Source organism: Gorilla gorilla, chromosome 12 (genome assembly GCF_029281585.2).
Source record: "Gorilla gorilla gorilla isolate KB3781 chromosome 12, NHGRI_mGorGor1-v2.1_pri, whole genome shotgun sequence".
NCBI lineage: Eukaryota > Metazoa > Chordata > Mammalia > Primates > Hominidae > Gorilla > Gorilla gorilla.
Genome location: NC_073236.2, coordinates 128,313,878 through 128,339,529, shown reverse-complemented (window position 1 = coordinate 128,339,529; position 25,652 = coordinate 128,313,878). Strand labels below are relative to the sequence as shown.

Below are 25,652 nucleotides of genomic sequence, written 5' to 3'. Positions count from 1 at the left end.
CGCTGTGAGCAGGCGTCAGTTTCCACATTTTACTGATGGGGAAGGTGAGGCTCATTGAGGCTGGGTCCTTGCCCTCGTGGGCAGGAGGAGGTGGAGGCAAGAGGTGACATTAGATGTGAACCCTGACGTACATGCTTGGCACTTCACCATGTTGCACAGACTTCCTAAGCATGGCGATTGTTATCACGGTGGACACCAGCCTTCCCGTGGACGCAGGAAGGTCGCTGGTTGTTTTCATGCCTCCTGCCCAGAGGGTCTGTAGAGGCACATTGGCCCTGGGAGGGAGCCAGTGCCCTTGTACCCACCTGGCCCATCCATCGCCTGGGCAGGGGACTGGGATGTACTCTCCTCCAGAGGCCCAGAGCTCCTTGCTGCTTCCCCATGCCCAGGCCCCCAGCGCCTCTGCCATCATGGCCTGGAGAGCCTGCTGTTTTTGCTGTCGGGGTGCCTGGGTGTAAGCTCCAGTGCTGCTACCTTTTAGCTGAGTGATTTGGGGCAACTCAAAACCTCTGAACCTCCATTTCCTCATCTGTAAAGTTGGGCAAATCTCTTCTGTCTAATTTGTAGGACAATTGTAAGAATTAAATAAGATGATAGTATGAGCAAGTACTCGAAGCGTGTTACACACCAGGCACTGTTCCAGGCACTTTCTTCTGCTAACTCATGTCGTTCTCACAGTGGCTCTGAGTTGCTACAGTGACCACCCCCATTTTCTAGATGAGAACACTGAGGCATAGGGAGGTTAAGTAAGTGTCCAGGGTTACACAGCTGGGAGGTGGTGGAACTGGCTCAAACACATGTCATCTGGCTTCAGAGCCAGCCTCTTAAACCCACAGGAAACATTCAGTGCTACTCCTGACCCGAGCTCTTTCCAGACCATTCTGGCTGACATGGGCAACTTAAGCAGTTCCGTCAGCCCCAGGAGACCAGAAGCCATGATTGTCCCCAGAATTACCCTTAGACCTGGGGAGCCCTGGGCCCTATGAACAGCCTGCACCCAGGTAGCTGCAAACCCGACTGCTCTCCTGGACTCCAGATGTATTAGTCCATTTTCATACTGCTATGAAGACATTCCCAAGACTGAGTAATTTATGAAGAAAGTGGTTTAATGGACTCACAGTTCTACATGGCTGTGGAGGCCTCACAATCATGGTGAAAGGCAAAGGAGAAGCAAAGGCACGTCTTATATGATGGCAGGCAAGAGAGCATGTGCAGGGGAACTGCCCTTTATAAAACCATCAGGTCTCGTGAGACTTCTTCACTGTCACGAGAACAGTATGGGGGAAACCACCCCCATGATTCAATTACCTCCCGCCAGGTCCCTCCCACGACACAGGGGGATTATGGGAGCTGCAATTCAAAGTGGAGTTTGGGTGGGGACACAGCCAAACCATATCAACCACAGGTCTTGAGAGAGAAGGTAGAAGGAAGCAGAACAGTTTCAGGTGTGGTCCTGGAATTCAGGAAGTCCCCCGGTCCTTCTTTAACTCAGGCTGTGTGTCCAATGTGGTGTGAGCAGGAGGGTGCATGTTCCTGGGAGTGCATGTATATAGGCATGTGTTTGTGCATGTGTGTGTGTGTACATGTTTGTGCATGTGTATCCTTGTGTGTAGGCAGAAGTGTGTATGTGTGTACACGTGCATGGGTGTGTGTGTGTGTGTATGCATGTGTCTGCATCTATCTTCTCAGTGTAGCAGAATCACTGTTGGGCATTCTGACCTCCTGATGAGACTTGCTGGGGAAAAGCTAGTTTGTGAAACTGCAAGGAAAATGATTTCCTCCTTGCCTGGCTCCCAGGGCATTCTTGTGAGCTGACCCTCCTCTTTGCCTTCTATCTGTTTTCAGGACCAGCTTCTGATCACCCCTCACTAAACGCAGCAATGGGTCCGGCTGTTTTCAACGGCAAAGATTCCCCGAAGTGCCAACAACTGGCAAAGAATAACCTGTTGGCCCTGCCGCGACCATCAGCTTTAGGTAGCTCTGCCTGTCCTGGCCGTCCTGGGGATCCTGCTCTTCTTTGGGCCAAGGCCAGAGGGGGCATGGGAGCTGCTGGGCTGGGGCCGCTGAGCCTCCTGGAGTCTGGTGTGGCTTCCATGAGAGTCAGGCCAGGACCACAGGTGCCTCCTGAGTCCGTGGGTCTGGGCCCAGGCCCTGGTGCTCTATGAGTGACACTTGGGAGTTACCATATGTGCCAAGGAGCAGTGAGACACCTGTGGTAATGGCGAGTGACCTGTCCTATGGGCTGCACAGCTGGAGGATGGTAGAATTTTGGAGCAATAGTGGGCAGTGTGTTGTTGGGGAAGAACATGGGCTTCTGAATCAGAAAAATATGAATTCAAAACCTACCGCTGTCTCTTGTTAGTCAGGGGACCTTGGCCAAGTCTCAGTAAATGTTTCTTCATCTGGAGATGAGAATTCTGCTCCAAGGGTTGTTAAGAGGGATGAGGTGCTGTATGAAAGGTCAGAGCACATCTGGCAGCTCACTAATCGGTACCGGCTGTTCTCATCCAAATCAGCCTCATTGCTGAGGCTCGTCTGCTCAGGGAAGGCTTCCTGGAGGAGGTGATAACTGAGCTGCAACTTAGAAGCTGGGGAAGCATCATGTAGAGATGGAAAGGGACAAAGGGAGCAAAGAGGGATGAGGAGGTGAGGATATGGATGAGAGGGGTGAGTGAAGGGGCTGAGCAGACCTCCTGCCAGAGGAGGGTTTGAGGGAGCTGTGAACGGGCGGAGCAACCTGGGGACCTGCTCGTGGACTCCCAGTCCAGTGCTCTCCCCACCATGCTCATCTGGAGCCACATCATAAGCCATTCTCGTCTTTCTTTCCTCCATCATGCACTCAGCTAAATTGGATTTGAAGATCTAAGACATCAAACTGGAGGAGCCCTTAGAAACCATCTAGGCCAGTGCTGTTTTACAGAGGAGGAGACAGAGGTCCAGAGAGGCAAGGCAGGTCTCCATGCTCCCACTCCACTGTGCTGGTGGAGGACCTCCCTGGTGAAAATCTTGTGAATTGTCTAACTCTTCACTGAAGGAGCAAAGGTAGTTTCTGAACAGAATCCGAGGCCTCCCAACCAGCGCCTCCATCCTGGAGTCCGAAACCCACAGCAGCGAAGTCCCAGGCAGTAGCTGAGTCCCGTCCTCCGCAGCAGCCTAGCCCCAGGCAGCCTCCTGCTTTCATCCAGGGACTGCTGCTTCTCTGCCGGGTGCTGCATTTGGGGGCAACCCTGTGGCTGCAGAGCTGGACCTCTGGGGATGAGGATGCTGGGGATGCCACGCTGCTGCGGCCTCCCTTCTGGGCTGTCTGTGGACCCCCAGCCTCCGCCCTGAACAGCAGGGAGATGAGGGCCTCCCTCAGCCCGGGAACCTGGGAAGGTGGCCTTGGGAAGCCTTCTGTGAGGGACTGACTGTATTTTCCTTGCCATGCTCCGTGGAGGGGTGTGGGAGATGGAGCTCCTCCAAATTGCCTAGGGGAACACTCGAGCCGTTCCAGAATCTGGCTCCAGCCCACCTGCCGAACCTCATTCCCTGCTATTTTGGCTGCCCTGGGCAGTTGAGCTCCCCCACCCCCATGGCCCCATCCTCCTGTCTCCATGCTCTGTGCCTGCGTCCCGGCTCTGGGCTGCTCTCTCCACCCGCCTATTAAATCGCATTTCTGAGGTTAGTTCAGGGGACACCTGCTCTGTGCAGGAGGGCCCCCTGTGAGCTCACGGGGCTCCCAGCCGTCCCAGGCTCAGTCCCGCAGCCACATGTGGCCATCGGGGCCTCGGCGCTGTGCAGTTCCCGAGGGCAGCGCCGTGGTCATGTGCATCTTGGAGCCGCTGGTACCAGCTGCTGGGGAGCTCCGCCAGAGGGCATGACGCTGGCTGGGTTGAGTTGCGTTGAGCACAGCTGAAGTGTCGGAGTTCCTGGGCCTTCTCCTCTGCTCTGGGGAGAGAGCTCAAAATCAATTTTTAAGAAACTGCGTCTAATACCACATGGAGTTTACTGAAGCCTAGAGTCCTGTCACTCACTGGTTCGCAATGGAGAAGTGCTGCCCCCTGGGGGCGGGGGTAGGAAATGTTCTGGTAAAGGATGGATTTGTTGTCCCAGGCCCAGGGTCTTACCGGCATTTGGTGCTGGGACAGAGCGGGCAGGATGCAGAATGTCCCGCACCAAACAGGCTACATAATGAGTCATCTCCAAAAAATGCCAAATAGTACCTCCCCAGGAGACATTTTGAGAAATAGTTGATCCACATTGGTACCATGGGAGCAGCTCCTGGTGACATCATTTGGGAAGAGCTCACGGGCTTAGGGTCTATTTAGAACTATTTATAGGATTATCTTCCCAAAGTGAGAAAACATCTGCGTCTCTTCAATCCTTACTGAGATCCAATTCCAAGCCCTGTTCCCTTTGGTCAGGGCTTTTAGAGGAGCTGGCTGCTTAGCCTCTGTGGGGGGTCTCCCATCGCAATTGGGGACAGATGTTTGCAGAGTCTAAGGCCTCATCCCTGCAAACAGGAAGGAGGAAAGCAGCAGCTGCGTCAGTGGTTGTTGGGAGGGCCAAAGGAGCCCACGGGTTTGAAAGCTCTTTGTAAACAAAGTACTTTATGCTTTTAACTTTTTGTTTACTTTCAGTCAGTCAAATGAAGTGATAATTTTTTTTGTTTACTCTTGAGAGACTCTAAAGCAATGATTCTCACCCTGCAGCGTGCTTAAAAATTACCAGGCTGGTCGGGTGCATTGGCTCACACCTATAATCTGGGCGCTTTGGGAGGCTGAGAAGGCGGATCACCTGAGGTCAGGAGTTCGAGACCAGCCTGACCAACACGGTGAAACCCTGTCTCTACTAACAATACAAAAATTGGCCGGGTGTGGTGGTGCGCGCTTGTAATCCCAGCTACTCGGGAGACTGAGGCAGGGGAATCGCTTGAACTCAGGAGGCAGAGGTTGCAGTGAGCTGAGGCCGCGCCACTGCACTCCAGCCTGGGCAACAAGAGCGAGACTCTGTCTCGAAAAAAAAAAAAAAAAAATCACCAGGCTGGCTTACAAAGGATGGTGTTTTTTTACTGTCGTTTCCAGAGATGTGATTCTGGAGGTCAAGGCAGGGCCCAGGGACACACAGGTTTAGTAGGCACAGATTTAATAGGCCCTTGCGGGTTCTGTGCAGTGCCTCGGGTCACACCTGGAGAACCGTTGCTCTGATTGGTGTTTCTCCACCCGGGCTGTGCGTTAGAATCAAGAAGAAGCGTTGAGATATTGGGATGCCTGGGTCCTGCTCCCATGCTGGGCTTCTGGTTTACCTGGGATGAGACTGCATCCAGACAGAGTTTTAAGTTTCCCGGTTGAGTTTAATGTACAGTTGAAGTTGAGACATGAATCTCTGCATGTAGGGGAAATTTTGTGTCTGGTTAGTCAAGAAACTATGGAAACCAATTCTTGATATTTTGAACCATTCACGAAGATAGTTTGAGTCATGAGCATGCTGTTGTGTAGAGTGGGCGGGGATGACTCACTGGAGTGGGTGCGCTGCTCTGTACTTGATTTTTTTGAGTCTGAAATTAGCTTTCCAGGCTGGGGCAGGGAGGGGAGCACAGGTGGATCAGTACTGCCCCCAAGCGGTGGAGCTGTGGTGGTGGATCAAATACTGCTGCCGCCTGTCGGCACGAACATATTTCTCTCTTCCAGCCCTTCAGAAGTGTATTGGAATATGTCGATAACAATAACGATGGTGGTGAAGATGATGATGATGTGGGTAATTCTGGCTACCTTATTGGGTCCAAGCTCCCCACAATTCATTGCACAAAGCACTCTGCATACATTCTCTTTAGTCCTGATCAAACCACCTTTCAGAGTAGGGTTTAGTGTCCTATTTTAAAGATGAAGGAGCTCGGGCTCAGAGAGAGATCGTTTAGACACACACACAACTTTGGAATGAAACATTTACAGCCGGGCGCGGTGGCGCGTGCCTGTAGTCTCAGTTACTCGGGAGGCTGAGGCTGGAGGATCGCTTGAGTCCAGGAGTTCTTGGCTGTAGTGCGCTATGCCGATCAGGTGTCCGTACTAAGTTTGGCATCAATATGGTGACCTCCCAGGAGCGGAGGACCACCAGGTTGCCTAAGGAGGGGTGAACCGGTCCAGATCGGAATGAAATATTTACAAAAACTGACATTTCCTTATGCCTAGATATTTCACTAGGTCCTTAAAACCCATGTGAATCTGTGATTAGAAAAACAACAAAACAAAACAGATCATTGTTCTCCAAACCAAGGGTAAATTTTATTGGAGCCCTGTCCTGGTGATAGCCTAATCCACACTCTGAATATTGTCTAGGTGTCTTGTCAAACTCCGGGCCCCCCAAAAAACGCCACAAAGGGTGGTCTCCAGAATCTCCATCAGCTCCAGATGGTGGCTGCCCCCAAGGTGGTGGGAACAGAGCTAAGTATGGTAAGTGATGGCAGCCTTGCCCAGAATTCCAGACTTGGGTACTGGTGGTAGTGCTGCTGCCAGTTGTGTGTATGTGTGCGTGTGTGCGTGCGCACGAGTGTGAATGTGCGTGTGTACTGATGAGGGAGTTCTAAGGAGGCAGAGTTTGGTGTAACAAAAGACCTCTTTCTCACATGTTAAAATTGCTTTGCAAGGTCTAGGATCCGTGTATGATAGTGAGTTCTCTGATCCTTGAGAAATTTTAAAAGGGGCTATTTATGACTTGGCAGGGATATCGAAGAGGAGACTGAACTACTGGGGGAAGGATGGGCGGAATGAACTTAAAGGTGCCGTTGACCTTAGGAATCTGTGACTCTAAGAGTTTGGTGCTCCTGTAATCGGGGACGTTGGTCAGGGGGTAGCAGATTTGCTGGCTGGCCTGATGTCAGGTGTGTGAGAGATGGATGCCTTGTCTGATGTTTTTACTAATATTCTTGGGTGTTCCTAGAGAGCGCAGGCATGTCCTCCGTGCCACAGGTTGGCTTGGTGGGACCAGCTTCAGTCACCTTTCCAGTGGTGGCCTCTGGAGAACCAGTGTCTGTTCCTGACAACTTGCTGAAAATATGCAAGGCCAAGCCAGTGATATTTAAAGGCAAGTACAGCAGTGCACCGAGTCGTGGGGATGGGACAACCTAAAGGAAGGCATGAGAAACAGGCAAAAGCGAGACCTCATCCCGGTCTGACTCCAAGGGTATCCTCCTGAGACAAACCTAAAATGCTTTCCAGGGCAAGGAAAGAACAAGGCAGATCCAGTCACTAGTTCAGCCCCTGATCAGATGCCAAGAATAATGGAGCTTGTCACAGCTTTCCACAGTGGGTCCAGGTGAAATGATTCCCTGCCATGAAGTCTATTTGCCTGTTCACTCATTCTTTCCTTTGTCTGCTCAGCTTCATTGAGCTTCTGCCGTGGTGCCAGACCCGGTGCTGAGTGCCGAAGATTAGGAAAAAACAAATCACTCCCTGGCTGCAGGAGCCCTGCTCTGGTGGGTTGTCTACTGTTGTCACCCACGCCACTAGTATTTTTTGACTATGAAATCTACTTTGGTTGGGCAAAGATAGCCATGGTCACCACTGTAGAAGCATCAAACAAAATTAGATTTGATCTGTTTTGTGCAGTGGGCTAACGTATGCTACGTGGGGGTAGACTTTTGGCTCAGCTGAAGGAATCTCTTTGATGAAGCTGGGGATGTTGCAATGGGAAACCCTGGGGGGATTCAGCAGGGCTTGGCTGGTGATGTGTAGGCACTAGAATGGCTGGCACATGGCAACACACACATACATACACACGTGGGCACGGCACACACACACCGTGCATGCAGGCCCCTCTTAAATACGTTATTATTGCATTTGGTATCATGCTTGTAGATAGAGTAGAGAGGATTGTAGGAAAGTGGGAGAAGCACCCTACTGTTAATTAAGAAATAAGAAAGAGCATGTCTTTTTCCTAAAAAAACAAAAACTGGACAGGGTATTCAGGAAGTAGAGTGCAACTCTGAGTTTTGACCTTAGCATGACGCAGGACCAATGACCGAGGCAGTTCCACTGGGCCCCACTGTCTACCTCAAATGAAGACCAACATTCTTTCAGTCATGTTGTGTGTGTTTTTTTATGTGGCCATGATGTGTCTGTGGTAGGCCCGAAGACCACGGTGCTCAGGAAACAGAGCTAGGACAGAGTGCAAGGCTTGGAGATGCAGGCAGGGCTTCACCTGCTTCTGCTTTGAGCCAGGAACCTCAGAAAAGAAAGCCCAGCAAGTCTACGTTTCACACGAACAATCTCAGAATAGAGACTGTCCTCTCGGTTCTCAGGTGTGCTCTGTTCCCTCCACTGCCTCTCTGTTTACACTGCACCCCTCGCTGTAAAGCCCTTGTCTCCCTGACTCCTGTTGCCCACAGCCATATGTCCAAACCCTCCTGAGGCCTTAAGACTCAGCTCTGTGCCTTCTCCATGAAGTTGTCTTAGATTCCCTTTCCTCTGCCCCCCTTGTCACTTCTCTGTCCCTCTTTTATGACAAATGTCACATGCTTGCTTTTATAGTAACTCTTTACCTTGCCTCTTGCCCACTGCAATATTTGTAAGTGGTGCTACCCAAATGGTAGCCCTTGGTCCCGCAGAACCTGCATCGCCCCGGAGCTTATGAGAGGCGTGAATTCACGGACCCATCCCGGAATCAGAATCGGGCCCCAATTCTGCATCAGAAGCCCTGGGTGGCACCAGCAAGTGTTTGGCAAGCCCTTGAGAAGCAATGTCTTTGAGAACATGACCTATGCCCCAGGCACCAGCTTTACTCCCCGAGCCTAGCAGGACATCTGCATATAACACACAGCCGAAGTCAGAAAATATATTTTTGGTGACTAAATGGAGTACCTGGAGTACAAGATAACACACACACACACACAGACACACACATGCCACCTTTGGGAGCTCAGCAGCCCCGAGAGGATTTGATAGCTTCACCGCTTCACCTGGTTTTACAAATGCGGAGACTGAGGTTTAGGGCAGTTAAGCTTCTTGCTTAGCATCATGTAGCTAAAGAATGGTGGAAAGATATTTGAACCCGACCTGGGCAATTCCACCTCTGAGGGCTGTCCTCAGAATGAATCTTCTAATGGGCTGGGCATGGTGGCTCACGCCTGTAATCCCAGAACTTTGAGAGGCCGAGGCGGGTAGATCACTTTAGGTCAGAAGTTCAAGATCAGCCTGGGCAACATGGTGAAACCTTGTCTCTACTAAAAATACAAAAATTGGCCGGGTGTGGTGGTGATGTGCACCTGTAATCCCAGCTACTCAGGAGGCTGAGGTGGGAGAATCGCTTGAACATGGGAGGCAGAGGTTGTGGTGAGCCGAGATCACGCCACTGCACTCCAGCCCGGGGACAGAGCAAGACACTATCTCAAAAAAAAAAAAAGAATGACTCAGTCTTCTGGTCTCTGTGGTGATACATTGTCGCAACTCACCTTGCCAGACAGCCCTGGGAGGATGCAGGGCAGAATCCTCCCTGCTTGGAGTCAGGGAGGCAAGACCTGGCAGGCAGCACCCAGTGAAGCTCTGGAAGGTGCTCTGCCCACAAGGTGTCCCATTGGTGGTGCTGGAGGAGTGACGGGTGGCGGCTGCTTGGCTCTGGGCAAGTCCCTCCCTTCAGCTCCCTCACTTGTAAAAAATAAGAGGATTGGATGAAATGAACCAGAAAGTGGCACAGCCCCATTGGTTAGAAAAGGTGACTCCTCTCATCCTAGGCTCCAGGAGGGTGAGCAGGTGCACTCAATGAGCAAGGCTTCCCAGGACAGGGCACTCGAGGGACCTGGTGCAGCTCACCTATCTCCTTCAGTGCCCTCACCCCCAGAGAACCCACATGTAGGGGACCGTAAGCTGTGCACAAGACCGGGTGCCAAGTCGCTGCTGTTCCTCTGCAGGCCACGGGAACTTCCCTTACCTCTGTGGGAACCTGAATGACGTCGTGGTCAGTCCCCTCCTGTACACGTGCTACCAGAATTCCCAGTCTGTCTCACGGGCATATGAGCAGTACGGCACCTCTGCCATCCAGCCCATCTCCGAGGAGATGCAGCTCCTGCTTACCGTCTACTACCTGGTCCAGCTGGGTGAGTCACCTCCACCTCCCGGCCCAGTGGCGGGGAGTGGCCACAGCCCGAGCACAGACCTGGCCTCGGCCCTCGTGGGGGCTGACTTGGGCTGCTGGAATTGAAATACATGGGGAGAGCTTATGGCTTCACTGGCAGGATGTCATGAGGTCACTGTGGGCGTCCCCACACTAGGGGGCTGAAAGTAGGTTGAGGTTGATGGAGACATTTCCAGAACTCTTTATCTGCCATTCTAGGCACAGGGATACAGCAGGGAATTGAGCAAAGACCCTGTCCTTGAGGCGATTCTAGTCTTAGTGGGAGAGAGAAGCAGTAAACCAGTGGAAAACAGGCAGGTAAAGATGGGTGCATGCATTAATGTGTGTTTGTGTGGGGTCAGTTTAGGGTCATGAAGAAAGGCCTCTGTGAATAGAGACCTGGACCCTGAGAAGGATTCAGCCTTGTGATGATCTGAGGAATGAGGACAGGTGGGGCCCTGGGGAGAGAGGGAGGCCAGGTGAGGGCTGTGAGGTGGAGGAGCAGTGAGTGTCCCAGGTCGCTGGAGAGGCCAGCGTAGCTGTAGCAAAGAGAGGGTGTGAGTGAGAGGTGTGGTCAGAGGGGGCCGGCTCCGGTCAAGAGTGTGATTCTATGTAGACACACTGAGAAGCCACCGGAGTATTTTTAGACAGGGGATGGAGGTGATCTGATTTTCACTTTAAAAACGCCACCCTGGCGGCTATGTGGAGTCAGATGGGGCAGACGCAGTGGCGGAAATGGAGAAAGAGTCAGTCGTTGCCTATTAAAGGCACACAGTGGCTTGGGCCACTGAGGGTGGCAGCAGTGAGCTGGAGGGGCTATTCTGAAGGTAAGGCCCGCTGGAAATCCCTTTGAAGGGCGTGGGAGCAGATGGGGCCTGGGTTTCAGCCTGAGCAGCCAGGTGAATGGTGGCAATGAACCTGAGTTCTGTCTTGGCGTGAGTTTGTACAAGATGCCCACGAGACAGTCAAGTCACCTGTGTTTATTTGCATGGACAGGCCTTGAGTCCCAGGAGAGGTGGAGGCTCTAGGTATACATTTAAGACACATTGGCTTACAGATGACTTATATTAAAGGCGTGAGACCAGCTGCGGGTGGCTACGAGGAGAGGAAAGTGCCAAGGTTTGGGCCTGGGGACCTCCAATCTTCAGAGATCCAGAGGAGGCAACTGAGATGGAATGGGTGGGAAGGAAGGAAAGGACAGTGGAGAATCTGGGAAACCCAGCATTATCGCCCTTTCTCATAGTCCCCACCTGTCCGTCAGTAAGCACGGCTTCATCCTGAATCCAGCCTCGCTCACCCTCTCTGTGGCTGCCGCCTCACTGGGGCACCATTCTTGCCCTGTTTCCCACATCCCTGAGAACTGGGAATCCGATTGCATCTCTTCCCTGCTCAGAGCCCTGCCGCGGCTTCCCATCAGTCGCTCACTCCACCCCTTCCCCAGGGCCCAGCCTGCCTCCTGGTCCCACCTGCTTGCTCTCTCCCAGCCCACTGTCCCCCTCAGCAATCTTGGTCCCACCTGGGCATCCCACACTTGCTGTTCCTTCCCTGTGACATGCTCTTGCCAAAGACATTTGTGTGGCTTGCTCCCTCATGTCCTTCAGGTTTCGGGTCACTCATCATCTCCTCAGCAAGACCTTCTTGTTACTGTGTGTAAGACAGCTCCCGCCCTCCGGGCCCCTATCCTATGCCCTTTATCTTTAGGCACCAGGAATTAGGGTCTGTGATTGTTCCCTTTAAGTGTGTCTCCCCCAGCTAGGGTGTAAGCTCCATGAGGCCAGGCATGGTGAGTCCTTTTCCAGATGCCCCATAGCATCTGAAGCTGAAGTCGACAGTCTGCCAACCTATATTGAGGGAATAGTTGAGGAATGGGTGAATGTTGATAAGAAGCAGTGAAAAAAAGCATTCCCAAGGAGAGGGGCTGATCAACTGTGCCAGTGTGGCCGGGAGTTGAGTGGAGGGAAGACTGGACCCTGACCATTGGGTTTGGCCATGGGAAGCGGTTGGCAACCTTGATGATGATGTATGCGAAGATTGGAGATAAAAGTCATATTGGAGTGGGTTAGAGAGATTGGGGGCGAAGAGACAGTATGGCCCGTGCAGACAGCTCTGGGTAGGGGTTAGTTCTGGAAGGAGATGTGGACTCAAAGGAAAGTTTTTAAAGATGAGAGAGATAACGGCTAATCTAATTAAATTCTAATTTGATTAGCTAATTCAAGTAGTGAATTCTGATTAAATGCATCCAATCAAAGAGGGAGATATAAGCTAATTTAATCAAATTCTGGCATGGCCCACAGAGCAGGTGGCATGAACCCCGTGTTATGCATCAGGAAACCGTGGGAGATAGCTCAGGGCTGCACAGCTGGTGCTGGGTAGAGCTGGGCTGGAACCCACCTTCTAAATGGAAGCCTGACACACTTTCTTCCAGCACATCAAATACGAAATCCGGACGTATAAACCAGACAATTCATAAAAGAGAAAATACCAGAAGGAAACAAATATTGAAAAGTATTCAGTCTCACTCATCATCAAAGACATGCAAATCACAAATCAAGTCATCTTTTTCTGAATTAATAACCCAAATGATGGTACCCAGTGATGCTTAGGTGCGGTAAAACCAGCGCTTGTCCAGTGCACCGTTGGCGTGGTAAACTGACGCATTCAGGCTGTTGGGAAGCAAGCTGATGATATGTAGTAGCTGGTTCTGTAAATCCACCTTTGAGAATTTAGGCAAAGGAAGTAATGTTCTATACGTCAAGATGTGCATTGCAGAGGTATTTATAAAGGTGAATATTTGGAAGAAATAAGAGAATCCACAATAGAGACCTTGCTAAGTAAACGGTGGTGCTTACCTATGATGGGACATGATGGACACACTAACAGCACTCTTTATGATGGCTGAAAATGGCACTGAAACTGATGATAGGGTCATGGTTAAGGAAAGAATGCAAGACCCAAAGTTTATACTGACAATCATTGCAGCTATTTGTAAGGACAGTTTTAATACTAATTCCAGCAACACATGTTTTTATTCCCTGTCCTGGAGTAGGAGAAAGCCTATATTCCCAGGCTGAATGTTCTACACATTTACCACTGTATATGCACATAGGGACAGTGTAACCTGTCTATACCACCGTAGTTCCAGTCCTAACTTTCTGAATTCTTATTAAAGACCTTCTCTAATAAGCTATGGGAATTTGGCTTCTTACTTTTTTTCTTTTTTTTTTTTTTTTTTTTACAACAGCAGTGTTTTGGGTGATAATTCTGGATTGATACTTATCCTTTTTCTGGGTTTTGTTGGCTTTTTGAAAAATTGTCTTTCCAACTTATAATTGGTGAGTGGCTTGATAGCAAAGTAAGATTTTTTTTTTTTTTTAAAGAGGACAGAAAAATTGAACTGCAGCTTGAGGACATATTCTTTTTTCCTACTTTGTCATTGAAAATTGAGGAATCACGTTTAACTGTTTTAGGTGTGTGTGGCCAAAGAGTGAGCAAGGACTGTTTCTGGATTGTCAAAGAGGATGCTTAATCTTAAAAATAAAAATAAATGTACAAATCATCTTATAATTAAAAAAAAACTTTCATATGGAAAAAAAAGACTGAGAAATACACGTAAATAGCGTGGCTCTGTTAGGACGGTGGTGAGATTGTGGCGGATTTTATGCCCTCCTCTCGTGCTCCAGCCGTCTGTGATACGATTTCACAGTAATAACTTAGGTGGGTACTTTCACATCACTGCACCCGTGCGTCCCCGGATGCCGCTGGCATTTGTGGCAGGCCCTCCGCCCGCATTGTGTTGCAGCCGCGGACCAGGTGCCCTTGATGGAGGACCTGGAGCAGATCTTCCTGCGCTCTTGGCGCGAGTCGCACCTGACCGAGATCCGGCAGTACCAGCAGGCGCCGCCGCAGCCCTTCCCGCCCGCGCCCAGCGCCGCGGCACCCGTGACCTCCGCGCAGCTTCCCTGGCTGGCCAGCCTGGCCGCCAGCTCCTGCAACGACAGCGTGCACGTCATCGAGTGTGCTTACTCCCTGGCCGAGGGCCTCTCCGAGATGTTCCGTCTGTTGGTCGAGGGCAAGCTTGCCAAGACCAACTACGTGGTCATCATCTGCGCCTGCCGCAGCGCGGCCATCGACTCCTGCATCGCCGTCACCGGTGAGCGCTGGGCCGCGCGGCTGCGGGAAAGCCCCCTGAACGGCGTTCCCGGTCCCCTCCTTTGGTAGTTCTCTCCCTTTCTGTCTAGGGTGGCCCGGGTTTGCAGCAGCAGTTAGCACCTGCGGTTTGTGCTCAGTAGCTGGCTTCAGAAGGCAGCCTTGACTAATGACTTAGTTACAATCTCATCCCTGCTCTGAGTGGCTGGTGAGGTTAGCCCTGGGGTCAGCTTGGGAATGTGGAAAGACCCTGTTGAAAACCTGGCTCCACCACGTGGGTGGTCACTCACACCAGGAACTCTGGCCCTGTTTCTTCACTGATCTATTGGAGATAAGAAACAATGCCCTTGTTGTGTTGTCTGTGTTCAGGAGCCAATTAATTTTTTGAGACAAGGTCTCACTCTGTTGCCCAGGCTGGAGTGCAGTGGCCTGATCTTGGCTCATTATAACCTCTACCTCCTAGGTTCAAGAGATTCTCCCACCTCAGCCTCCCAAGTAGCTGGGACACGCCCAGCTAATTTGTATTTTTTTATAGAGATGGGGTTTCACCATGTCACCCAGGCTGGTCTCAAACTCCTGAGCTCAGGTGATCCACCTGCCTAGGCCTCCCAAAGTGCTGGGATTACAGGAATGAGCCACCGTGCCCGGCCAATTGATTTAATTTTAAAAACACCCATTGAGGCCCCACATGTACAGCCACTGTTCTAGAGGCTGGGGGCCCACAGGGAGCAGAGCAGTCTCTACTTGCCTGGAGTGTTCTTTTAGGTGGGGGAGGCAGACACCAAACACGTGAGCTTTCCTGGCCTGCTTAAATCTTCACAAGTGTTGTGCATTTTCAGCCGGAATTTTTTGTACCTTGTAAAATTTACTTTAAAAGTGCAGAATTTAATGCACTTTTTTTTTGAGACAGGGTCTTGCTCTGTCACCTGGGCTGAAGTGCAGTGGCGAGATCTTGGCTCATTGCAGTATCGAGCTCCTGGGCTCAAGTGATTCTGTTGCCTCAGCCTCCGTCCGGAGTAGCTGGAACTACTACAGGTGTGCACCACCACACCCAGCTCAGTTTTGTACTTTGGTAGAGACAACGTTTTGCCATGTTGCCCAGGCTGGTCTCAAACTTTTGGGCTCAAGCAATCCACCCGCCTCAGTCTCCCTAAGTGCTGGGATTACAGGCATGAGCCACTGTGCCTGGCATTTAATGTACTTTTTAAGTATAATGTCTGAGTTGTCTTTTAGCATTTTTTTTCTTTTTTTTTTTGAGATCGAGTCTTGCTCTGTTGCCCAGGCTGGAATGCAGTGGTACAGTCTCGGCTCACTGCAACCTCCGTCTCCCAAGTTCAAGCAATTCTTTTGCCTCAGCCTCCTGAGTAGCTGGGACTACAGGCGTGCAACACCACGCCCAGGTAATTTTTGTATTTTTAGTAGAGATGGGGTTTCACCATGTTGGCCAGGCTGGTCTCAAACTCCTGACCTCAGATGATCCACCTACTTCAGCCTCCCACAGTGCTGAAATTACAGGCAAGAGCCACCGTGCCCGACCAGCGTTCTTTAATCTTAAACCCATTCTGTATTTTTTGTTGTTGTTGTTTGTTTGTTTTTGAGACAGAGTCTCACTCTGTCGCCCAGGCTGGAGTGTAGTGACGCTTTGTAGGCTCACTGCAAGCTCCGCCTCCTGGGTTCACACCATTCTCCTGCCTCAGCCTCCTGAGTAGCTGGGACTACAGGCATCCGCCACCACACCCGGCTAATTTTTTTGTATTTTTAGTAGAGACGGGGTTTCACCGTGTTAGCTAGGATGGTCTCGATCTCCTGACCTTGTGATCTGCCTGCCTCGGCCTCCCAAAGTGCTGGGATGGCAGGTGTGAGCCACTGTGCCCGGACTTTTTTTTTTTTTTTTTAATAAATTATTTACCTTGATGTGAGTGGGACTTGCAGTAGTAGACCCTGAGCCTCTGCCATGTGTCAGGCACCATTGTCTTGTGTCACCTGACAGCAGGCCTGGGAGGTAGATCCAGCTGTTAGCCACAGATTTCACATGGGAAATGTCAGTCTAGAAGGGTTAAGGGACTAGTCTAGGGCTACACAGCCAGTAAGCAGAGAAGATACAATGGGTACTGTGAAATCTGTTTGCTTTCCAGGAAAATACCAAGCCCGGATTCTTTCCGAGAGCCTTCTCACCCCTGCAGAGTACCAGAAGGAAGTCAATTACGAGCTGGTTACGGGGAAGGTAGACTCGCTGGGGGCCTTCTTTAGCACCCTCTGTCCAGGTAGGCTTATCGCAAGACAGGTGCACATGCGTATGTTAATAGGACAGTAATCAGTGCCAGGGGAGGTCATCTCTGCCTCACCCTGCCTGTGACCCGCTAAGGCTGGCCTCCACTGCAGAGTGCCCCTCATTCTGTGCACTTGCATTTCTGTCCCTTTCTTTTCTTGAGTGACAGCCACGGGTTCTGGCTGGCCATCTCTTCCTGCTTGAGCTGTAGCGTTCTCCTGAGGGGTGGAGGGCACCTTGTGGGTTCTTCTTCATGGGGTACACAAGGCCCTTGTGCCTGTTCCTCTCCACCTTTCCAGCCTTGGTGGCCTCTCTTCCCTGTCTCCCCTTTTGCTGGAGAGTTCCGCATCCCTCATGCTCTGGGCTGTGAGCATCCTTCTCCCTTGCTGGCCTAGCTACCCACCCCTCAAGACTCATCTCATGTCCCCCTAGAAAGCTTCTCAGACCCTTCGTTTTCCAGATGGGCTTGGGACCTTCCCCTTCATCCTTTACCATGTTGTTCTTCCTTCTGCCCTAGCACCTGCTGTGTCTGTGTAGGGGGAGCTCACTCTGGCAGTGTGTCTTCATCCTGACTAGGCTGAGACCCCTTGACAGGATGGGCCATGTCCTCTTTACCTTCATGACTCCAGGCCTCAGGACAGTACCTGACACTAACTGCTCTGTAGATGTTTGCTGAATTTCACTGACATCAAAAACCCATTTGTTTATTCTGTCTTGGGCAGAGGGTGACATTGACATTTTGCTGGACAAATTTCACCAGGAAAATCAAGGCCATATTTCTTCCTCACTCACTGCCTCTTCTGTCACTAAAGCAGCATCCCTGGATGTCAGTGGGACACCGGTGTGCACAAGTGAGTGGTGAAAAGGAATCTCCCAGGGTGGAGAGGGTACAAAGTAGTGATAAGGGGCAGGGTCAGTGGGCGCAGGTGTGCACAGTGAGAGGGGCCATGGCGCAAGTGTGCACAGTGAGGGGGCAGGGGCACAGGTGTGTATAGTGAGGGGGGACAGGGGCACAGGTGTGTACAGTGAGAGGTGGCAGGGGCGCAGGTGTGCACAGTGAGGAGGGGCGGGGGCACAGGTATGCACAGTGAAGGGGGCGGGGGCACAGGTGTGCACAGTGAGGGGGCGGGGGCACAGGTGTGCACAGTGAGGGGCAGGGGCACAGGTGTGCACAGTGAGGGGGCGGGGCACAGGTGTGCACAGTCGGGGGGCGGGGGCACAGGTGTGTACAGTGAGGGGGGCGGGGGTGCAGGTGTGCACAATGAGGGGTGTGGGGGCGCAGGTGTGTATAGTGGGGGGTGGGGGCACAGGTGTGTACAGTAAGGGGGTGGGGGTGCAGGTGTGCACAGTGAGGTGGGCGGGGGCACAGGTGTGCACAGTGAGGGGGCGGGGGCACAGGTGTGCACAGTGAGGGGGGCGGGGGTGCAGGTGTGCACAATGAGGGGTGTGGGGGTGCAGGTGTGTATAGTGGGGGGTGGGGGCACAGGTGTGTACAGTAAGGGGGTGGGGGTGCAGGTGTGCACAGTGAGGTGGGCGGGGGCACAGGTGTGCACAGTGAGGGGGCGGGGGCACAGGTGTGCACAGTGAGGGGGCGGGGGCACAGGTGTGCACAGTGAGGGGGCGGGGGCACAGGTGTGCACAGTGAGGGGGCGGGGCACAGGTGTGCACAGTCGGGGGGCGGGGGCACAGGTGTGTACAGTGAGGGGGGCGGGGGTGCAGGTGTGCACAATGAGGGGTGTGGGGGCGCAGGTGTGTATAGTGGGGGGTGGGGGCACCGGTGTGTACAGTGAGAGAGGGTGGGGCACAGGTGTATACAGTGAGAGGGGGTGGGGCACTGGTGTGTAAAGTGACGAGGGCAGGGCTGCAGGTGTATACAGTGAGAGGGGGCAGGGTCACTGGTGTGTACAGTGAGAGGGGTGGGGGCACCGGTGTGTACAGTGAGAAGGGGTGGGGTCACCAGTGTGTACAGTGAGAGGGGTGGGGGCACCGGTGTGTACAGTGAGAGGGGTGGGGGCACCGGTGTGTACAGTGAGAGGGGGCGGGGTCACCAGTGTGTACAGTGAGAGGGGGCGGGGGCGCAGGTGTGCACCGTGAGAGTGGGCAGGGGCACAGATATGCTCAGTGACATGGGGCAGTGGGCATAGCTGTGTGCAGTGAGAGGTGCCACTGGGCACAGGTGTGCACTGTGAGAGAGGGCAGTGGGCACAGGTGTGCTAAGTGGGTGCTGAGGGGACAGAGGGCTCATGTGTGCTCGGTGGGCGATGAGAGGGCACTGGTGAGGGCCTGGGTCTGGCCTGGGAGGCAGCATCCAAGGACTCAGATTGGAGGTAGCAATGTCAGAGGCACATCCACAAGACAGGACATCTTTTAGTGTCACAGTAGACCTGATACCTAATTTAAAATTCAGTCTTTAATTATGACAATCTCATTTAATCTTGAATTGCACATCCATCACTGTCTCTGAGGTGATAGATTTTTCTATGCCAATTTCCTGCCTCTGAGTCTGTTGCTGATGTTTTTTATTCATACGGAGTTCCTAAATGACTGTCGTGTTAGTTTTCTTTTCTGGAGAGTTTGCAGTCCTCTTCCAGAGTCCAGTCTCAGCATCACCTCCCCTGGGATAGGCTCCTTGTCCCCTCTAAGCAGAAGAGACCACTGCCTCCACTGTGCTCCCCAAGTGCTTGGTTCTTATTTTTATTATTAAGTGAAAGATGGTGCATACAATGATCGCTACCCCCACACCCGCCACTGCTTAGCTGAGAGCAGGGACTTGATAAACGTGAGTTATTCCCCTTTCCCTCATCGCTTTGTGCATGGGGCCGTCTCCCCTGGACAGGTCTCACTGATTCTGTGGCCAAGGGCCTGGCAGTAGCCGTGTGCCCTGGAGCTCACCTGGCATCCTGGGGCTCTGGTTCCAGGTTACCATCTGGAGCCACACAGCATCCGGCCCTTCCAGCTGGCAGTAGCGCAGAAGCTCCTCTCCCATGTGTGTTCCATTGCGGATTCCAGCACCCAAAATCTGGACCTGGGATCCTTTGAGAAGGTGGACTTTCTCATTTGCATTCCACCCTCAGAAGTGACCTACCAGCAGACTCTGTTCCACGTGTGGCATTCAGGTATGGGGCATTTTGGGGAGAAGTCATGTGTGGAGAAGCTTTGATCTGCCGAAATCCATGTGTGGGTGTTGACACTGTTCTTTGCTATAGAGTGAATAGGGCAAGTATTGCTGCTCTTGTTTTATAGATTGTGAAACCGATGTTCAGAGACAGTGACTTGCCCAAGATTTTAGGATCTGTTGAAGATAGAGCCAAAACTTGAACTTTCACCATGTGCCACTCAGGCTAGTGACCTAACCACATGTTGCTATCTAGCGTCATTGATGTCCTTGTACTTTCAAGGATATCATATTTAACCACAGAGTACACAGATGTCCAGTGTCTTCACTGAAAGGACTCACTCTTTAGTGGCGTCATGTATAGCCCTGTGGCATTCAGACTGAGAGAGGGATTTTGCTGCTGCCAGGACCTTTCGGTTCCCTCTGTCTTACCACGCTTGGGATCAGCTGCTTCATGAAGCTGGTGCCCCTCGGGAGGGCTGCTGTACACACAGCCAAGGCTTGCCTGCGCCCCAGCTCCTGTGCAGGACAGTTATGCAGCTGTAACCTGTGTGGGAGTTTTTTCCCTTCCTTTCCCTACTCTCGCATCTCTGAGCCTAGCTCAGGACCTGCTGTATAGGAGTCGCTCATCAGGTGTCTGTTGAGTGAATGAAACCCAGTGAGCATGTTTGGAGTTACTGATGTATTTTCTTTGTGTTGCAGGGGTTTTGCTGGAGCTTGGTCTGGAGAAAGAGCACATGACGAAGCAGAGGGTGGAACAGTATGTTCTGAAGCTAGACGCGGAGGCACAGACAAAATTTAAGGCTTTTCTGCAAAACTCCTTCCAGAACCCGCATACACTTTTTGTCCTAATCCATGACCATGCGCACTGGGATCTTGTGAGGTTAGATCGACTTGATATATGACAAGTTGACATTTTCCTTCTTTGAAATGATATATGTGGATGTTCCCGGGGGCTGAGGGTACAAATCCTGAAAAGATGGATGATGTTTGGGCTTGGTGTTTCTAAGCAGATGCCATGGATGTTTCCCACAATCTTGAGCTGGAAGTTATCTCAGGGATTATCTAGTGCGACCTCTGAAATTTACCATGGTGGAATTTAAGGGCTGGAGAAGGGAAGCGTGTCTCCCAGAGTCACAGGGTGGGGTGGAGTGGGAGGGTGTTAGTGGCAGAGCTAAGACCCCGAATCACAGCCTGATGCCTGATGTGTTTCTTTCATAGTCCACTCAGCAACGAGCCATGCTGATGTGGGGTGCGGAGGGTCCTAGCAGGAGTAGCTCAGCTTAGCCCTTCCCTGAAAGAGGCTCCGTAGGGGCTCTGGTACCGTGGGTCACCACTGATGCCTGCCCTTCTTTTTTTTTTTTTTCTTTTTTTGAGACGGAGTCTCACTCTGTTGCCCAGGCTGGAGTGCAGTGGTGCGATCTCGGCTCACTGCAGGCTCAGCCTCCTGGGTTCATGCCATTCTCCCACCTCACCCTCCCGAATAGCTGGGACTACAGGCGCCCGTCTCCATGCCCAGCTAATTTCGTTTTTGTATTTTTTTTTTTTTTTTGAGACAGAGTCTCACTCTGTCGCCCAGGCTTGGAGTGCAGTGGCACGATCTCCGCTCACTGCAAACTCTGCCTCCCGGGTTCACACCATTCTCCTGCCTCAGCCTCCTGAGTAGCTGGGACTACAGGCGCCCGCCACCACACCTGGCTAATTTTTTGTATTTTTAGTAGAGACAGGGTTTCACCGTGTTACCCAGGATGGTCTCAATCTCCTCACCTCGTGATCCGCCCGCCTCAGCCTCCCAAAGTGCTGGGATTACAGGTGTGAGCCACCGCACCTGGCTAATGCCTGCCCTTCTTAAGGGGCGATTTGACTCATTCAGTTAAATTGAACATAAACCCAGATGAATTTCAGATGGGCCAAGCCAAGTGCCTGGCAGGATTTCTGGTGGTTTACCGGGATTGGTCATCCCTGTGAGACTGGCCTAGGGGTTGTACCTTCAGACACTTCCACTGATGTAGATGAGGAAGGAGGGGGCTCCTGGGCCAGGTCGTGGAGAAAGCCTTTGATTGTCACAGATCCACAGACAGCTAGTTAGGCTGGTCAGGACATGAAGGACCTCGTAAAGGGTTTACAATCCAGAATCCATGTGTGGGCTTGGGGGAAATCGGAACATTCCGAAATTATAGAAAGAGCTGTATTGTGAATATTCATTTTGGGAATAGGTTTCTCAGAGTGGCCTCCTGCCATCCAAAGGGTTAAGCACTGACTTTTTTTTTAATCCCCTAAACTTACAGGAGAGAATGCAAAGGCCTTTGCCCCACAGAAGAGTGCAGAGCTGGGCCTGTCTCCTAGACCCCTTGTCCAAAATGCTTCCCAATCCTTTCCTGCTGCCTTTTAAACTGACTATAGAATTTACTCTTTTACATCTTTTCTGGATCATTTCAAGGTCAGAAGGACTGTGTAAGGAGATAAGTACACAATCAGATGGGGCCAAAGAGGAACAAATGATTCATGGAACATCCCCAGGGTCATATCACTGTCTGACTGGGGTAGAAGGAGTGTGTGTCTTGTAAGAAATCCTCTCTGACTACCGTCCCACGCCAGACACATTTTTCCTAAGTAACGAATCTCGGGAGAGCCCCTGACAGCTACCTGAAGTCCAACCTTTTTTTTTTTCTCTATTCCTAGTCAGGGGCAGAGCCATAATCTTTAGTTGTTGGTAAAGTCAGGGGTTAGTTATAAATTTATTCAACTGCTTCACCTTGCAAAATTAGAAAACAATATAGTAATTCCACTGATTGTGTCTTCTCCTCCCTCAGTAGCACTGTTCATAACCTCTATTCTCAAAGTGACCCATCGGTGGGATTGGTGGACCGATTGCTCAACTGCAGGGAGGTGAAGGAGGCCCCCAACATTGTGACACTTCACGTGACCTCCTTCCCGTACGCACTGCAGACACAGCACACCCTCATCAGCCCCTACAACGAGATCCACTGGCCCGCCTCCTGCAGTAATGTGAGTGCCACAGGGCTGCTGGGCCCTTGTGTAGCAATGACACTTGGGTAGCAATGACACTTGGGTTTGCAGAAATTACATTTAGTAAAAGCCTTGACCAGTGTGGTTGAGGATAATGGATTCCAGCTCCTTGGATCTTTGGTTCAACCCAGAGTTAGGTGTAAACCCTTCTTGGTCTTTTTGGTAACCTTCCTGCAGTACGCCAGTTGGCTTCCTCATCTCGGAAGATGTAATGCAGTTTGTGGGACATTTTCTCTGGTGACTGCAGCTTTCTGAGCAGCATGTGGAAATGTTTGTTCTATGGCATCGAATGGAGATATTGAAGGTAGAGCCCTTAGGCGCTGGGGGGCTTTGGGCTGTATACAGAGCAACGCTCAGTGTCTCCAGAAGCCCTAGGAAGGTTCCTGTTTTCCCTATCCCTGCATCCTTAAGTAGTGAGATTCAGAATCTCCTTCCTCAAACTAAACACGTATCCTCAAAACTTGGTGAGTTTTTAGCTTATCACCTGGCATTTTCTCATCAAAATAGAAGACTAAAACAATCCTGGTAATTTGAGAATTCTGGGTGGTTTGCAGTTAGTTACACAAGAATAAGTAAACATAAGAGATAAGACTTCTTTGGAGTGTCTCACAATCCTCTGAGAAACTTTAAAAAATACCTGGCTTCCGTCCTGTGAGCTGAGAATCCATGGTGGGGATAGCCATTGTTCGTAAGGCACTTCCCATGAGCCAGGGAGGCCCTGCCCAAAGTGCTTCCTGCTGTGAGCTCATGCAAGAGGCAGGTGCTAGGATGAGTTCTCATCTACAAATGGGGAACATGAGACAAAGTGGCCAACAAGAGTTGGGCCACTTGCCTCAGGCCAGGCAGCTAGAAAGTCGTGGAGCTAGGATATGACCCGGGCCACAGGCTCCATGGCTCGGCCCTTAACCACTGTGCTATTTAGGGGTAGAGTTTTCATGCCTTAATATTTTCAACAAACTCCCCCAACTTTGGAATTTTATGTCTGTGTGAGTAAAATTGGCTAGATAAATGTTTTGTCTATTGATTTTTAGTAGCAACTGAATGCAAAATAATTGATTTGCCTATTCCTAAAACCAGCTTAACATTGTAGAAAGAAGCAAATTTAACAGAGAAATGTATATGTTAAAATAAGATAAGGCTGATTTTCTTCTTGGTAAAAACATTGGGACCAAATGAATGGAAAACTCCTGAGCAATGGGGACACACCATTTTTAAAGTATGGGAGGTACTTTGCTCTGCTTCTGCAGATGGAAGAAGTTTATAAAATGCCATCCAAGCCACTGCACAGTGGGCACGACTTAGATGAAGTTGCCAACCCAGGTCATCCGCAGGCCTGGCTCACGAACCTCTGACCGTCCCTGCGAATGCAATGTTGGAGTGACCGACGCTCTTCTTTGTTTTAGGGAGTGGACTTATATCATGAAAATAAGAAGTACTTCGGGCTGTCGGAGTTTATTGAATCCACCCTCTCAGGACACAGCCTCCCCTTGCTCAGATACGATAGCTCCTTTGAGGCCATGGTCACTGCATTAGGAAAAAGGTACTTGTTTCTCTTCTAAGTTACTAGAAGTGCTCAGTAGCTTAAAGGGCAACTTGAGGTGTGTTTAGCCAGCCAGGGAATTCCAGGAAGGGAGGCCTTTCCTTCCTGAGCAACTCCGTTTCTCCACTAAATGTACCCTGGTTTTTTCCTTCTCCTGTATTTGAATCCCTTTGGGTCAGTGATATCTTTGTCATGCTGTTGCTCTAGAAAATTTTAGAGATGACAATGAGCAGAAATATGCTGGAATGTGGAATTATGTTTTTGAGCCAATGGAGGGTAGGAAAATGGGAGGAAGATAACAAAACTTTAAAAGAAACTGGAGTGATGATCATAGTCAGCTTTATTTTTATTTCCGATGCATATCATGTATTGAATGTTTATTTTGTGCCGTTCACTCTTCCATGGACTTTACTTTCATTATCTGATTTGATCCTCACTGCCTCTCTGAGCCACTTGCTACTTTGCAAATGAAGAGGCTGAGGCTTGGAGAGGCCCCATAGCTTTCTCAGGCTACGTGTCTAGCAAGTGACAGAACTGGGTGAGAACCCAGAATCAATCTGACTGCACAGCCAGCCCCTTTAACCCTGTCGCAACAGACCTCATTTTATAGATGAAATTGAGGCTCAGACAGGCTAAGTGATTGCCAGGGACCACATGGTTTATTCGTGGTAAAGCCAGGCCAAGTTTTATAGACGATCTAATGCAAAGCAAAATGCCACTGAACAAAATACCACTGATTGTCAGCATGAGCTGGTTTCTACCCGCTTTTCTTATTGAACCTCATTCTTCTCATTTGCAGACCAAGGGATGAAGTTAGACATATCCTTCTCAAGCTGTGTTCCAAGGTATACTGCTTTGGCTGGATACTGATAGCTATTAAGCATAAAGGGGTTCCATGGTCAAACGTGTCTGAGAAACATTTAAGGAAAGGACTTCTTTTCCATGAGAGTTCTTGGAGCCTTCAGCACATCCATGCATGCTATAATTCTCCAGAAGGCTAGAGATGTGTCCAGTAGCTCGTGGGACTAGAATTTCCCAGAACACTCTTGCAGAAACTAAATCTCTTAGATACTGTTCGGTTCTGTGATACTGATAGAAATTAATCAGGTCAGTTCTCCAGCGCATGGATCGACAGCTGAGCTCTCATCAACTGGCTGCATGAAGTAGCCCTCCAAGATTTCACATTGAGGCAAGAAAACCGGCCTTTGCCTTTCCTCTGCTTCTCCTCAGACAGTGAGCACACATGATGTGTTTAGTATGTTGTAGACACTGGGCTCAGCACTCTATATTTATTACCTAAAATAATCCTCACAGTGACACAGTGAGATAGGAAATACTGTTATCTCCCTTTTTCAGTCGAAGAAACTGAGACTTAGAGAACTTAGGCTACTTGTCCAGAGTCACATGGGGGGTTTACAGTGAAACTGGATCCCAACCCTGCTTGCTTGGCTCCAAAACCACGTAGCCAC

General features: G+C 50.8%; 1 protein-coding gene across 11 annotated transcripts in view; it reads left to right on the top strand.

The window, feature by feature from the left end:
• The window catches only part of GREB1 (growth regulating estrogen receptor binding 1), a 161,389-nt gene that overhangs the window by 96,391 nt on the left and 39,346 nt on the right, over positions 1–25,652 (top strand). For 5 of the 11 annotated variants that reach the window (XM_055377499.2, XM_055377496.2, XM_055377501.2 and 2 more), the window contains exons 7-17: positions 1,846–1,974; positions 6,315–6,428; positions 6,916–7,059; positions 9,881–10,066; positions 13,883–14,233; positions 16,365–16,493; positions 17,221–17,349; positions 19,417–19,614; positions 20,316–20,496; positions 22,427–22,622; positions 24,047–24,183. In XM_055377499.2, the coding sequence (XP_055233474.2) occupies positions 1,846–1,974; positions 6,315–6,428; positions 6,916–7,059; positions 9,881–10,066; positions 13,883–14,233; positions 16,365–16,493; positions 17,221–17,349; positions 19,417–19,614; positions 20,316–20,496; positions 22,427–22,622; positions 24,047–24,183 (1,894 nt within the window). The other 6 variants (XM_055377502.2, XM_063696058.1, XM_055377506.2 and 3 more) reach the window with 4 other exon arrangements.